This window comes from Lemur catta, chromosome 9, assembly GCF_020740605.2.
Source record: "Lemur catta isolate mLemCat1 chromosome 9, mLemCat1.pri, whole genome shotgun sequence".
Classification (NCBI taxonomy): Eukaryota; Metazoa; Chordata; class Mammalia; order Primates; family Lemuridae; genus Lemur; species Lemur catta.
Window position 1 is genome coordinate 59858526 of NC_059136.1, and position 16002 is coordinate 59874527.

A 16002-nucleotide genomic window follows, 5' to 3' on the forward strand; every position below is an offset into this window, starting at 1 on the left:
ATTTAAGGCTGGGCGCGGTGGCTCACGCCTGTAATCCTAGCACTCTGGGAGGCTGAGGTGGGTGGATTGCTCAAGGTCAGGAGTTCGAGACCACCCTGAGCAAGAGCGAGACCCCGTCTCTACTAAAAACAGAAAGAAATTATCTGGCCAACTAAAATATATACAGAAAAAATTAGCCGGGCATGGTGGCGCATGCCTGTAGTCCCAGCTACTCGGGAGGCTGAGGCAGTAGGATCGCTTAAGCCCAGGAGTTTGAGGTTGCTGTGAGCTAGGCAGACGCCACAGCACTCACTCTAGACCGGGCAACAGAGTGAGACTCTGTCTCAAAAAAACAAAAAAACACAATTGTATTTAAAAGTTAAAGAAATGCAAATCAAAATAATCACAGGACACATACCTATAAAACTGGCAGAAATAAAGATGAGCTAAAACCCAAAGGTGGCAAGGCAGCATGGACACAGAGCTATTAATATTAACGGTGGGTGGCATTATAAATTGATAAAAGTCCTTATGGAAGGCAATTTGACAATGTTCACCCTGGAAATGTGACCCACAGAAATGACTGAAAAAAGGGTAAAATTAATGATATGCAATAAGCTATTAATAGCAGCATTATTTAATAAGATTTTTAAAAGATCTGGAAAATAAGATGAACATTTAATAAGGATAAATGGATTAGTAACTTATGAGAAAACACACTGGCTGATTTCTCATTAATTCCACAAATACTTACTGAGTACCTTCCATGGTCTAGGCCCTGTTTTAGGTACCAGCAATAGAGCAAATAAGAAAACAGACAAAAATTCCAGCCCTCAAGGAGCTTATATTTCAGTGGTGATGGTGGGAGCAGAGAACAGACAAAAAATAAAATATATAAGTAAATAGCATAGTCTATGAGAAGATAAAGAGTGCTCTGGAGAAAACTCAGACAAGGAACAGGAATAGGGCTGTGGGGGAAGGTTAAGGGAGGCAAGGTGGGATGTCACAAGGTGGTCAGGACACCTCTCCAAGAAGGTGGTGGTTGGGCAGAGCGTTGAACGAGGTACGAGCCATGGGGGCAGCCGGGAGACAGCATCCTGGCAAAAGGAACGGCAAGTGCAGAGGCTGGGAGGTGGGAAGAGGTATGCCTGGTGTGCTGGAGGATCAGCAAAGAGGCCAGGGCAGCTGGAGCAGGGGGAGAGGTGGGACACAGGAATGGTGCAGTCAGGAGGGACCCAGGGGCCACTGCAAGGACCTTGCTTTTACTCTGAGTGAGCTGAGGGTCATTGGTGGGTTCTGAACGGAGGAGTTAAGAATAGGCTGTAGAGGGCATATGGGACAGTGGGAAACCAGTCAGGGGTTACCCCAGTAATCCCAGTGAGGAAGGACGGAGGCTTAAACCAGGATGGGGGTGGGGAGAAGTGGTCTTCTGGGAGCTATGGATTGGATTGTGTCCCCTCAAAAGATATGCTGGAGTGCTAACCTCTGCTACCTATGAATGTGGCCTTATTTGGAAATAGGGTGTTTGCAGAAGTAATAAAGTTAAGATGCAATCATTAGGGGGGCTCTAGTCCACTATGATGGTGTCCTTACAAGAGGAGAAGGCCATGTGAAGACAGCCACCTGCAGAGAACGCCAGATGAAGACAGACGCAGAGACTGGACTGACGCAGCCGCAGTGGAGGAATGCCAAGGTTCCATGGCCACCGCCAGAAATCAGGAAGAGGCGAGGAAGGATTCTCCCCACCGCTATCATAGGCAGCACGGCCCTGCCAGTGCCTTGATTTTGGACTTCCAGCTGCCAGAACTATGAGAAATAAATTTCTGTTTTTTTAAGTCACCCAGCCTGTGGCACTTTGTTATGGCAGCCCTAGCACACTAATACTCTGGGTATATGCCCAAGGTGGGGCTGACAGGTTCCCGTTGGGTTAGCGGTGAGGCAAGAGAAAAAGAGAACAATGAAGGCTGACTCCAGGGATTTTGGTGTAAGCAACTGAGAGAAAGGAGCTGCGATTAGCCGAGATGGGGAAGGCACAAGAGGAGCAGGTTTCATGGGAGGAGACCAGGAGATCCAGTAGGTCATCAGGCAGTCATTAACATTATCATTATGATGACATAATTGTAAATAGGGAGACAAAATTTGGTGGGAAAAAAAGTAGGTCTTGAAATTGTACATTCACAGTGATTATATCCAGGGAAAATATAGCTCTAAGGCAAAGCCTGGAAATTGGAAACAAAAATGCTTGTGTTAAGGTAGTAGGATTATGGATGATTTTTTTTTCTTTAAAAATGTTTCCCTCTACAATGTTCTAGGATATATTAATAACAAAATTGTGTGAATAGTAAGGAAATGGAATCTACAAAATTAACATACATGTACAATTTTTAAAAAGTAAAACCATGCACGGAGAAGATAATGATATATTTAGCATAGTACTAAAACGAAGCAAAGGGAAAAGCTAAAGATTCTTAAAAGGTAATAACCTTTGTTATGTTTATTCTTTTGCTCCCAAGCTTCATTAAGTTTCAGTCCAAATATTGTGTTTGTAACTTCACCTCCCTATGGGGTTCTAATAGCACTTAATATTTGTGGGCTTAATTCACTAGTCATTATGGTGGGGACAAGGCATTCATGTTGTCTCAGGGTCTCAATGTCATAGGACATTAGCCATTAGTTGCTGGAGTTGTCATAACATAAATATGGAGCTAGTACCAAATCCTTATAAAAGTTAATTTCTCATCTCTCAAGAACCAATGGGTCATTAAACAAATTAATGGTGACATTGGGAACATTGAGATCAAGGAGTCCCAAGCCCTGGCACATACCCAGTCTGTGGGTCCCAGAGTTGGCCGTGCCATGGCGCACATGGGCCTGTGTTAGCAGCCAGCAATCCTCACCTTTGACTGCCTCACGCTGGGCCTGACGCTCCATCTTGAAAATCTCCCAACCCCTGATACAGGTGTCTGCCGTCAGGCAGTCCGTCCTACCTGTGGCCTCTTCTCAGTATCCCCCTCAAAGAGAGCAGCTGTTAATCTGACTTCCAAGTTGTAGGACACTGACATTGCTGCAATGATGAGTGGTCACATCACTAGGCCTAAAAGACAGAAACTCAGACTCTACCTCTCTCTTCAGCTCCCTGTCTTACACCATGGGGTGTAGTCTCTGAGCTCAGCCACCTCTGTCCCTCAGAGGGATACCCCATAATTATGCTGGCCCCATAATTTAGACTGGAGAGAGGTTGGAAGCTTTGCTTAAGCATTGAGTCTAAGCCACATACTCTAAACTCTCCTTTTTCCAGAATGCTGTAGAATAGAGTATCCAATGTTGGCTCAGGTGTTTAAAAAAAGTTGTACAGAAGAAGCTCTTTGAACAGACCTCCACTTAACCAACTCCCAATCAATCAATGCTTTCATTCCCTCTGACAATGTGAGACCGATGCCCAGAGCATGCTAAATGCTCAAGGCAGCTGGAACACCTGTGTTTCAGAACACTTGTGCACACCTCTCACCACCTGGGTTGTAGACTTATAAAGCAGCCTTGGTGGAACACGTGTGCTCTAGAACACCTGCGTACTCCTTCCATGGACTGAGTTGTATGCTTATAAAGCACTGGCTCTCAAAGCGTGGTCTCTGAACCAGCTGCATCAACTCTTGCTTGAGACCTTTTCGGTAATGCTAATTCTCAGGCCCCACCCAGATCTATTGATCAGACGCTCTGGGTGTGGGGCCAAGGAATTTGTGTTTTAACAAGCCCTGCAGGTGATTCTGATGCATGCTAAAGTTTGAGAGACACTGTCAAAAAGGGTCAAAGTTGTCATTTCCAAACCTATATATGCCCTTTGTACATGTTATTGTAATTAATTTCAATATAACAAAAACCAAGAAAATATAAGCACTAAAAGAAATTGAGTTTTTACAAAATAAAAACTAAGTTGAAAAAAGCTTTGGAAAGAAAGGCAATTTGCTAACCAAAACTGCTGTAAGACCAGTCATGGATGAAACAAGTGTCAAAGATTGGGAAATTTTTCATTAAAATGGACAAGGAGTCAGCCCTTACACTGCTTTATAGAAGTCTTCAAATCCTTGCTCCAATTTAAAAGAACCAAAATTAAAAATCATAGATGACACTTTATGGGTATGGTTTGTGTAAGAAAGTTTTTTAAATATCATATTTTTTCTTCAACTTAAAATTAGTATTTTTAAAGGTGTAATCAAAAGTAATTTTTATGAAGTGTACATGTATGTGCTTTAAATAAAAATAAAATGATTAAGGTAGGCTCGAATATGTACTTTTTTAGGATTACCCCCTTTAAATGATGTTTTCCATTAATCGGCCAACCACAGGCCCGATTTCCTGGGATAAGTGGGCTTCTCCCGGACCTTGATTCTCACTCTGTTTTTGTTCCCTGTGTACACAGCTCTTGGGGGAACTGAGGGGAGGCGGTGACTGGCAAGGCAGGATTCAGGCATTCTGGATCCTGGGCCCCTGGTCTAGAAAACCCCCAGGTGTCAAATCCATCTTGATTTGAGAGCCTCCCACTGACTCACTGCCAGGCTGCTGGGGACAGCAGACTTGGCCATCGGCCATGGTTGCAGTGGTTAGACACAAAAGAACCCAGTTCCGGGCACGTGAACCTAAAAGTTTTTTTAAGGCCAAGAGAGTTCTAATTCATTCAATTCTGACATCCTTTGCCAAATGTTTTGGGTTCTTTGCATAACTTCCTTTGTTGCAAAATTGTAACAAAGGGAGGCCAAGGTTGAGAGGCAGATGTATGGAGGTGATCTTTGCGTATAACTCAGTGATGCCTTTATTGTTCCAAGTTCTTACCTACTTCAACAAAATCTGTTCTCAGTCGGTTTTGCCTGAAATTTCTACACTTTTCTTTACAAATGGAAACAGCAATTTTCTAGCTGTAGCTCTTTGGCCTTCCAAGTCACTAAGAGCTATGATCTCAGAGTCAGAAGGCAGTCTTGCCATGTTTAGTCTCTGCCCAATGTGTGAGAAATCAGTCAGCTGTCTCGAAGGATAAATGATCCTTTGGTGCAAGGTAATAAAACCCAAGATCACCAGTTTTTGATTTATAATCTGGTCATATTCCCAGGTTTTTTCAGTAGGGATCAGTGTGCAAGAGGATGGCATTAGCAGAAACAAGATATTTTAAAGAGGAGCATTTGGATTTTAAAGTTTGTCAATAACAAAGGAAGAAAAACCAAATTTGTCATTTAGAGAAATGGCAGAACCAATTTACTTGCTGAGCATATATTAGACATATAGAGTCAGACTCATAAACCTCTTCTCTTCAAGGCACAGCTGGATTTCTTTCCTTCCTTCCTTCCTTCCTTCCTTCCTTCCTTCCTTCCTTCCTTCCTTCCTTCCTTCCTTCCTTCCTTCCTTCCTTCCTTCCTTCCTTCCTTCCTTCCTTCCTTCCTTCGACAGAGTCTTGCTCTGTCCCTCAGGCTACAGTGCTGTGGCATCAGCCTAGCTCACAGCAACCTCAAACTCCTGGGCTCAAGTGATGCTTCTGCCTCAGCCTCCTGAGCAGCTGGGACTACAAGAGCATGCCACCATGCCCAGCTAATTTTTTTCTATATTTAATGAGGACAGGGTCTCGCTCTTGCCCAGGCTGGTCTTGAACTTCTGAGCTCAACCCATCCTCCTGCCTCAGCCTCCCAGAGTGCTAGGATTACAGGCGAGAGCCACCGCGCCCGGCCAGGACTGGATTTCTATATACAGGATTTAAAAACTCAGAGAAAGTTTCTTACTGATTTTGATAACAATAGGGGAGTGTTAGGGGCTGAATTGTGTCCCTACCCCCACAATTCATATGTTGAAACCCTAACCCCTAATACCTCAGAACATGACTGTATTTGGAGTTGGGGCCTTTAAAGAGCAGATGAAGAGGCTGCTAGGGTGGCCCTAACCAATCTGACTGGTGTCCTTATGAGAAGAGTAAATGTGGACACAAAAGAGGCACCAGGATGTGCACCTGTGCGCACGTACACACACACACACACACACACACGAAACCGCATGTGAGGACACAGTGAGAAGGTGGCCATCTGGAAACCAAGGACAGAAACCCCAGAAGAAAACAAACCTGCTGACACCTTAACCTTGCACTTCCAGCTGCCAGACCAATGAGAAAATACATTTCTTTCGTCTAAGCCCCCAGTCTGTGGTGTTCTGTTGTGGCAGTCCTAGCAAACTGACACAGGGAGAAATCCAGTGCTTACCATCTTGGGGGTGGGGGGATCATGTCTCAAACATGAGGAGTTAGCTGATTAATTCAAAATCTGACCTTTCAATACAAAATTCATCCTCCCATCCCTTGTCCCCAACTTAAATATCAACCACCCCTTCCGCTCTGAGGGGAACTGACATAGGATTATGTGGGAGAGGAGTTCCCCAGGCAGCAGCGATGCCATGCTAAATCCCATGCTATGCACCACCATTCCGGGTTTGTGTGGACCTCAGTATGCCTTTTTAAATGTACCATGCTTTTGGTATACCTATGTTATTACACTCAGGCATTTCTAGGAAGACAAAAATTCATAAAGGATATATAAATTAAGATTCATGTTACGTTTATCAGTTGCCCATCCAGTAGACATTATAATGATGGCAATAATATTAACAAGCATTACATAGCACTGCTCTAAGTGCTTTACGCACATTAACTCATTTAACCCTCACAAGAACCCTTTGAGGTAGGTGGTATTAGCCTCAATTTACAGATGAAGTAACTGAAGCATAAAGTGGTTAAGAGATTTATACAATGTGGGTAACCTATCTCATAGGTTGTTGCAATACATATCAAATATCCCAAAGAGTCCTAGGACTTAGTAACATTCAATAAAGGTAGTTTGTATTTCTGCCACACTGCCTCTCTGACCAGGTAAGGTCGAATTTGGGAGTTAAGAGATACCTAAATGCCATTCATTTGTTTTGCAAGCATTTATTCGGTAATTACTCTGTCGGGCAGTGTGCCAACCCCTGGGTGGTGATGACAAGCAAATACCACATGTAAGACGTCTTAGAAGAAAGGCAGGAAGGATATGCCAGGCTGTTAGCAGTGATTACCTCCAGGAAGTGAAACTGGGGAGAAGCGACCTTCAGGTTTTGACTTTATACACATCTGTACTCTGGCTTTTTTTAAAAAAAATAAATGAAAATTGATTTTGTAATTTAAAAACCAGTCAAGGAGAAAAGATTTTTTTAAAAACACAAATGCTTGGCCGGGCGAGGTGGCTCACGCCTATAATTCTAGTACTCTGGGAGGCCAAGGCGGGTGGATCCTTTCAGCTCAGGAGTTCGAGACCACCCTGAGCAAGAGCGAGACCCCGTCTCTACTAAAAGTAGAAAGAAATTAGCTGGACAACTAAAGATATACAGAAAAAATTAGCAGGGCAGGTGGCGTGTGCTTGTAGTCCCAGCTACTCGGGAGGCTGAGGCAGTAGGATGGCTTGAGCCCAGGAGTCTGAGGTTGCTGTGAGCTAGGCTGACACCACGGCACTCACTCTAGCCCGGGCAACAGAGTGAGACTCTGTCTCAAAAAAACCCACTAATGCTTGAGATTGTTATCAGTCACTCAACCTCGCTCAATGATTCAAGAAAAAAAGAAAAATGTATCATGAGTCCACTCTGTGAAAGATGAAGAGTACAAGTGGTCTCTGCCCTCGACAGTTTGCAGTCTGCTCGGGCAGACAGGTTGCAAACAGGACCAAAGTTACCCTAAAATGCAAAGCAGTCAGTAAATACCAGGTGAGCAAGTACAGCAGAAAATTCACCCCCAAAGATCTAGATAAGTGGGCTTTGAAAAATATACAGTCTGGGATGGCAATTAACAAAGCTGTAGTGGCAGCTGATGGATTATAGATTCAGGGACTCCACAAAAGCAAAAGGAGAATCCGAGGCAGCAATCCACCTTTGCTCACCTGAATGTGGAAATAAACTCAGGAGTCGATAGTGAAATGAGCAGTCAGGGAGATGGAACTCCAGCACTCCACGTTAATGTTCCTCTTACTCAAATGCATGGAAATGTTGTATAGGCAGGTCACAGTCATAATTCAGGGATGCGTCAAAGTACTAGAACCACTGCTAGGGTGGTTGAAACCAAAAACCCACCGCATTGATTCACCAGTATCTGGACATGGTTAACTTCTACCAACTTTCTTTAAATAAATAGTTTAGACCTGCTATCCACACTTTCTCATCACCTACATCCCACCCTTTTTACCACCACAAATGCTCCTGGTCATCTGGCATCCTTCACGCCTTGTAGAGCACCTGGCAGAGAGTTCTGAAATGTTTGCTGAGGTGAGTCAGGGACTCAACTTGCTGGCTTTTTCTCTAAGTTCTGTTTTCTTTGACCTTGCTAAAGCATGTCATTAATATTGACCCGGGCTGGGCGAAGTGGCTCACGCCTATAATCCCAGCACTTTGGGAGGCCGAGGTGGGAGGATTTTTTTTTTTTTAGATGGGATTTCACTGTGTCGCCCAGGCTGGAGTGCAGTGGTGCGACCATAGTTCACTACGGCCTCAAACTTCTGGGCTCAAGTGATCCTCCCAACTCAGCCTCCCAAGTAGCTGGGACAACAGGTACATGCCACCACACCCAGCTAATTTTTTTTTTTTTTTGTAGATATGGAGTCTCACTATGTTGCCCAGGCTGGTCTCAAATTCCTGACCTCAAGTGATCCTCCAGCCTCAGCCTCCCAAAGTGCTGGGATTACAGGTATGAGCCACCTCACCCAGCCTATCATTAACTATCACTATTAATAGTAATTTTTCACATCTCCTTAAGATTCCTCAATGAAAGTATATTACTTGCACAATAAGAATTAATGAAGCAAAAATAACCATTGGTGTTTACATGTTGATTTCATTTTTGCTAGTGTTGGTGGAGGTAGTACCCTGACACTCTAGCCTGGTCACCACCAGCAGATTCAGAAAAAAAAAACAACCCTAAGGCTCAAGAGACTCACTGCATTTGTGGCCCTCTCATGAGGGTGGCCTTCCTCCTCATCAGTGTAGAAAAACAAACCCATCATACTCTCATCACTCACCTGCAAATAACAGGCTACCACTCATACTTTTTGTTGTTTTTTCCTTCTACATCTTTAGCTAAGGATCAAGATGTGCTGAAAAATGTTCTATGTTCAAAAAAATAAGCATCCATTGTTTGTGGAAAGCAAGACATAACAGGGCCGCTGAAAACAATTGAATATGGAACAGAAAATGCAGCATTTAGTCAGAAAATCTAGATTCCAGTTCTGATGTCAATCAAGTCCTTTTCCCTCCAAATTTTCTGCCTCATAAGTATGCAGTTCAGTTTATTAAACACCTACTATTTACCAGGCACTGTTTGTTAGTGTAAGGATGAATGACACCAAGCAAGTTTAAAGGGCTTTGTAGATAAACAGGGAGGTGCCACACACATACTAGGATTTGCTGGGCTGCTGTGCAGGTGCTGAGGAGAACTATTATCCATCAATGAAGAAATCGGAGGCCACCCACCTCTCCTACCTCTCACCTGGTCACTCGGTGTGGAGTCTCCCAGGAAGGAAGTGCTCAGCTGACCCCGAGTCAGTGCCTGCAGTTCCAAGCACTGCCCTTGAGAGCTACCTGGGCTTGTGTTTGAGGCTACTGCTACTGTTTATTTTCTCTGACCATGCACTCTTATTATATCCAGCTGGGCTCTTACATATGGCAGTCACTTGGGCCTCTTGCTGAGCTGCAGGTACAACACTGGGGAGGAAGGCTGCCTATGTCTTTGAGGTGCCACTCAGCAACCCCGCCCACCATCAAGTGAATTTCACGTATAACACATGAGCTGTATTTAAGTCTGGCCATCCGAAATTTGAAGAAAATCCACCCAGTCCTTTTCAAGCGATGACACTTACATAGATTATCATAAGTATGCCTTTTGCCGAGGACCCAGAATGACAAAATGCTGACTTCAGCCATAAATGAAATCTTTAAAGTTCAAATTCCGCCTAACAACTAGATCAAAGAACTGAGTATTTTGTTGAAACCCAAAGCAGAGTAAATGGATCTGGGGGGAGTACACGTTGAATCGCCCTCTTCCTCCTCACTATGCTTACCTTGGCCTTCCCCACTAAGCAAGGCTGGGAGGATACTCACCCACACACCTTTTCCCATCCTCGGCCAGGGTGTAGCCACCGTAGCACTGGCAGACGAAGGAGCCCGGCACGTTCACACAGAGCTGCTCACAGGCATGGTCCTCCATGGCACACAGGTCCTGGACTGAGGCAAAGTCGCACCATTAGGACACAACACCAGGGGAGGTGCACCCTCAGCACGGGGCCAGGCACTGAGTGCTTCATACCGCTTGCCAAAATGACTTTTAAAAGCATTATAAGGATTAACACGTGATCACAGTAGAAAGTTTGGAAAACACAGAAAAATAGGTAAAAGAAAATCCAACCTATAATACCCCCATCTGTAATCCTACCACCCAGAGCCAACTGCTAACATTCTGGTGAGTTTTTCTTTCCAGGTGAGTTTCTGCATATATATAAAAACATATTTTTCAAAGTTGGAATTATTCATTGCCTCTACAAAATACATTGAATAATGTTTAATTAGTATCAGTTTGTATTTCCTCATGTCAATGAGAAGTGCTTTGAAAATATCTTGATGGCCCCTGAGAGCTGTCAGTTTTCATGAGCAGCATTTGCACTTGTTGGCATCAAGCTCCCTTCCTTTGGGAACTTAAAGTGCTTCGTAATCACAGTCTCACAGATTTACACCGAGATGATTCAGCACTTTGACATTTTGCAGACGGGGCAGCCGATGTAGGATCCAGTGAAAGGACCTGCAACTCTCCGAGGCACAGCAAGCCTAAGAATAGCCCTGAATTCCCAAGTTGGCACCATTCCCTTTGGACATACTTTCTTCATTCCATTTGCCTACCAGAAGGATCTCAGAAAATCCTCTTTGTGCTCTATTTATGCATCCCAGTAACAAACAAGGAGAATGGAAAAGCCCAAAGAGGTTAAGTAGAGGTAACAAAGATTACCAGGAAGCAATGGCTGTATGGCCACATGTGGTCTTATTTTGGTCAAATGTTTCTTACATGTCCACAAAGTGCTGGGCTGTGGCTATTTATTCACATGCAGTGTAGGAATGCACTTACAGAATGCATCTGCTGCGTAGAACTAAGAAGATATCAGAGAATGAAAAGGTTAAAGGCATCTTCAATCCATCACTGACTCAGTCTGTGACACTATTTCCCAGCAAGGAGAACAGCTTGGATGCTATGAAACAGCTAGCTCTACCAGTGATTTTACAATTAAAATTGGAGGAAATCAGAGAGGATTAATGGGACTGAATACATTAAAGAGAATTTTCTCCAGTTAAAAGCTATCACTATGACAGCTATGATAAAAACTCAATTACCTAGAAAGCTTGATAATCCCTGAATCCAATGGCTACACCTTAATATCTCCTAGATCTTTGCATTTCATAGTTTATTATGCTTTAGATAAATATAAAATAACAAATTTATAAAAAGATAAAAGTTGATTTGATTCAGCATCTCTATTAAATGTATTAAACAATTTTAAAAAATAAAATCTACAACATCACATTAAAAAATGCTTAGGCCTAAGATTCCACAAATAAGGATTCTGGTTTTAAAATCCTAAAAGAAGGCTGGGCGAGGTGGCTCACGCCTGTAATCCTAGCATTCTGGGAGGCCAAGGTGGGCGGATTGTTTGAGCTCAGGAGTTCGAGACCAGCCTGAGCAAGAGCGAGACCCCATCTCTACTAAAAAAATAGAAAGAAATGAGCTGAACAACTAAAAATATATAGAAAAAATTAGCCAGGCATGGTGGCACATGTCTGTAGTTCCAGCTACTTGGGAGGCTGAGGCAGGAGGATCGATTGAGCCCCAGAGTTTGAGGTTGCTGTGAGCTAGGCTGACGCCACAGCACTCTAGCCCGAGTGACAGAGCAGGACTCTGCCTAAAAAAAAAAAAAAAAAAAAAAAAATCCTAAAAGAAGTATTTTCACTCCCAAATCAATCAAGTAAATGAATAAAATTAAAGACATAAACTCCTTTACCTCTTACCAGTATGTTTACATCTTAGATTTCTAGTTGGGAACCTGGAATGGGACTTTCAATGTAGATTTCCCATGGATTTAGATGTAAGGAAAACACCAGTAACCAGAAAAACACTTCTGCTGATGCAAAAATCATAGTGAATAATCAAAGAATGACAAAACCTACAGTCAGTTGTAAGCCTAGGCTGGAGATACAATCTGAATCAAAGGATATTCATTCATTTACTCAATAAACATATGCTGAGCACCTACTATGTCCCAGGCATTGGGGATATAGCAGTGAACAGAACAGACGAGGGGTTCCTGCTGTCATGCAGCTTATATTCTCTCAGGGGTTAGTAACAGGAAGGTCTAGGAAGAGTATTTCTGGCTAAAAGAGCAAATGCAAAGGTCCTGTGGTAGAACAAACTTGCCTCATTTGAGGAACTGAAAGGACAGAATAGCTATCAGATGACACGTAAATAACTAAAATATGAGGTAGAACATGACAGAAATCGCTAAGAGAGATGGTGACGAAACTATGGGAGTCCAGCATCGGGATGGATTCCTGCCAGTCAAGTGGGGCACGGGAGAGGCTCACAGGTATGGAGAAAGAAAGACGGCTCTCCAGGCTCAGCAGGTGTGAGTACCCGTGCGGAAGGCAGGACAGGCATGGCAGCTGAGCCCCACTGTGGGAATTCCAGGGGAAGCAGCAGGAGGATGGGAAAGACCACTGGCCCCGGACAGTAGAGCGCCCTCTGCATGCAGGCTGAGTAGTCCTAACTGCATTCGGCAGCAGTGGGGGCCACTAAAGGGAAAATCCTAAAAAGGAAGACTTGCAATTTCACTGAAGTTGTGAGAAAAATATGGCAGCACCACAGAGTCTCTCAACTCTGGGAAACTTTAAGGACTTCTAGCACAGTTAAATGAAAATCACTGCTTTGTTTGGGAATAGTGGTAGGTTTCTGAATTCCAGGCTGAAGGAGCCTGGGTTTACATGCACAGTGATGGGAAAATTAACCTCTTGCTTTGCGGGCCTTCAGTATTCTTCGAGCTTGTGGCCTCACCCATCGGCTGTCAGCGTTTATGTAGCGAAGCATTTACTGAGTCTCCCTTATTAGGCTCCAAGCTCCCTAAATGGGTGGGCAGTGTCCCTGCACAAAGTTCTAATGGCTGGGAAGTGACACTCCAGCATGCTGGACCCAGCTGCCCTCCATCGTCCCAAGCCCGTCTCTGGAGGGGAGGCAAGAGCTTCTCGGCCCAGGTCCTCCCAATCTCTGCTGAAGATGCTGCTTCGCCCCACTCAGGGGCCCAGCAGGAACTCTGCCTAGCCACGGTTACGGAGGAGTGGTGAGAGTACAGGAGATTTTATTCTTCTATTTATAATTGTCTTATTTCAAATTTTCCAACAAGAGCTTTTATAATAATGGAGGGGAAATCAACATATTAAAAAAAACCCTTTTGGCCGGGCGCGGTGGCTCACGCCTGTAATCCTAGCTCTGGGAGGCCGAGGCGGGTGGATTGCTCGAGGTCAGGAGTTCGAGACCAGCCTGAGCAAGAGTGAGACCCCGTCTCTACTAAAAATAGAAAGAAATGATTTGGACAGCTAAAAATCTATATAGAAAAAAATTAGCCGGGCATGGTGGCTCATGCCTGTAGTCCCAGCTACTCGGGAGGCTGAGGCAGTAGGATCGCTTAAGCCCAGGAGTCTGAGGTTGCTGTGAGCCAGGCTGATGCCACGGCACTCACTCTAGCCCGGGCAACAGAGCGAGACTCTGTCTCAAAAAAAAAAAAAAAACCCTTTTGAAGGTAGCATTTCAAAAGCAATGAACCAGGACCTAGAAGGAACAATCTTTTTTTTCCAAAAGACTTCCCCCTCCGGGGTAGATAGAGACAATGAAATGCTTATTCCTTCCAGGACAGGCTAGGACACCCGTCTACAAAAGTGACAGTGCCCAACCTCAGCTTCCCATTAGAATCACCTGGGCACCTTTTGAAACTCTTGATGCCAAGGTACTCTCCTCCCCCTGATCAAATCAGACAGGCTGAGGTGGGATTCGGGCAGTGGTGTTTGCTAAAACTCCCCAGGGGACCCCAGTGTACAGTCGTTCCCACATTCCTCCGGGAGGAAGGTGCCCAGACCCAGGAGTCAGTCTCCCGCTTTATTAACACAGACCCCAAGGCTCAATTTCCTCTTTTAATTAATCTCTAGTGACTACTGCCCTTGCTCCCCTCCCGAGTGGCTAGAAGAACCCCAGACACCTGCACGAGAGTGCAAAGCATGGTAGGACCGGGCGGGATTGCTGCTCGAGTTCCAGAAGAACTGTCGCACAAACAGCGAGCTTGCCAGCTGGCTTCATGTGGACTGTCCTTTCGTGCTGTTTTTAGAATGTCGGGGATTTATGGCCAGAAGTGATTTGTACTGACCCAGGGGAAGCCATTGAGGGATTAATCTAATTAAACAAGGACAAAAGAATAAATACAGACTGGGTTCTGACAAAACAACTTTGCTGTTTTTCTGGCAGTGGTCACTTCCTTTTGAAACGAATACAGATGTTTTTGGATGATTCCTTTTGCTTTTGAAAAACAGCACTTCTTTTAGCTGGGAGGATTTTGCTGAAGGGCGAGAAGCGTTGGGTTCAGAGCTCCTGTTCCCCCTGGCACAGCCTTCCACCTTCTCCACCTGGTGACCCCCACTTATGGCTCACAGTCCCAGTCACGCGCCACCCCCCTGGGGACGCCTGCTCCAAGTTGGCTGTGCTTCGGCTTCCTCCCCTGGGCTTCCACTGCATGGGCACACAGCTCACTCTAGCATGCACGCCTTTATCCCAGGATATTGGGAAGACTTGATCACACGTCCGTCTGCCCCATTAGCACATGAGCTGGTCTGACTCAGAGCCCACTGCAGTGTCCCAGCATGTGTAGCTCGTCTCCATAAGCGTTCATTTGTTGAATGAAGGATGACAAAAGCCCATATGCTCTGCCTCCCAACAGGGATGTTCCTAATGTCCTAAAAATACTCTCCTCCATCAGAAATGAGGTCCTGGGAAGATGAGTGAGATGGGAACAAAACTCACTCCAAGCCTCTGTGCTTCCCCTCTCCCCAGCAATAGGAATTCCCATACCAGAAGAGGGCTCAGAGTACAATGACATCTGAGAGCCAGCCCCCAGCTGCAGACACCAGAGAAGCTGCCATGGCAGTTAGGAAACCCATGTGCCTTGCTATCTGCTGCATCCCACTACTTGGCACAGTGCTTGGCACAATGCAGTTGTTCAACAAATACAATAAATACTTGTGGAATGGACAAATGACCCATGCCCACATTACAGAAACAGGGATGTCGGGTGTTCCTAACTCATCTCTCCTATCTAAGCTGTAAGCTCTGTGAGGGACAGGGACATGAGTCTTGGTCTTCCTCGTGGAGCCTGTATGATACCATGCATTCATACAGCCGGGGCTTAGTGGCCATCTGTTGATTTGACTTGGCAGCCTCCCTTCCTGGCCAGCCTAGAGCACTGTCTCAATTAATGAATGTCACTGGGCAGAAGTGGGACAGCTGGGAAGGAACTGAAGTATTCTTTAACTTCCCCTTAGCAAAGAAGATTTTAGATTTGCTAACTTTTACCTTGAGTTCAAGGATGGCAGCAGAAACTTGGAAGTTACGGGGCTCCTCCCTCTCCTGCACCCTTCAGATGCAATCAATCCTCAGGTTCCACTGACCCACTTTTCTTCATCTCCCTGCCAACATGGAGTCACCATCATCTCTCAACTGGACAACCATGGCAGCCTTCTAACTGGTCTTCTTGTATCCATTCCAGCCCAGGGTTCTCCTCCAACCAGAGTAATCAGCTCCTGCTTCTCCTCTGCTTAAAACCCTTAATGGCTTCCCACTGCTCCAGGATGAAGTCCCAGATCTCCAATGTGTGGTCAGGGTGCTGTACAATCCACCCCTTCACC

At 44.9% G+C, this 16002-nt stretch overlaps 1 protein-coding gene across 7 annotated transcripts in view; it reads right to left on the reverse strand.

The window, feature by feature from the left end:
• The window catches only part of MATN2 (matrilin 2), a 134491-nt gene that overhangs the window by 50847 nt on the left and 67642 nt on the right, over positions 1–16002 (reverse strand). For all 7 annotated transcript variants that reach the window (XM_045560716.1, XM_045560715.1, XM_045560717.1 and 4 more), the window contains one exon: positions 10123–10245. In XM_045560716.1, the coding sequence (XP_045416672.1) occupies positions 10123–10245 (123 nt within the window). The remainder of the gene's footprint in view (positions 1–10122; positions 10246–16002) is intronic.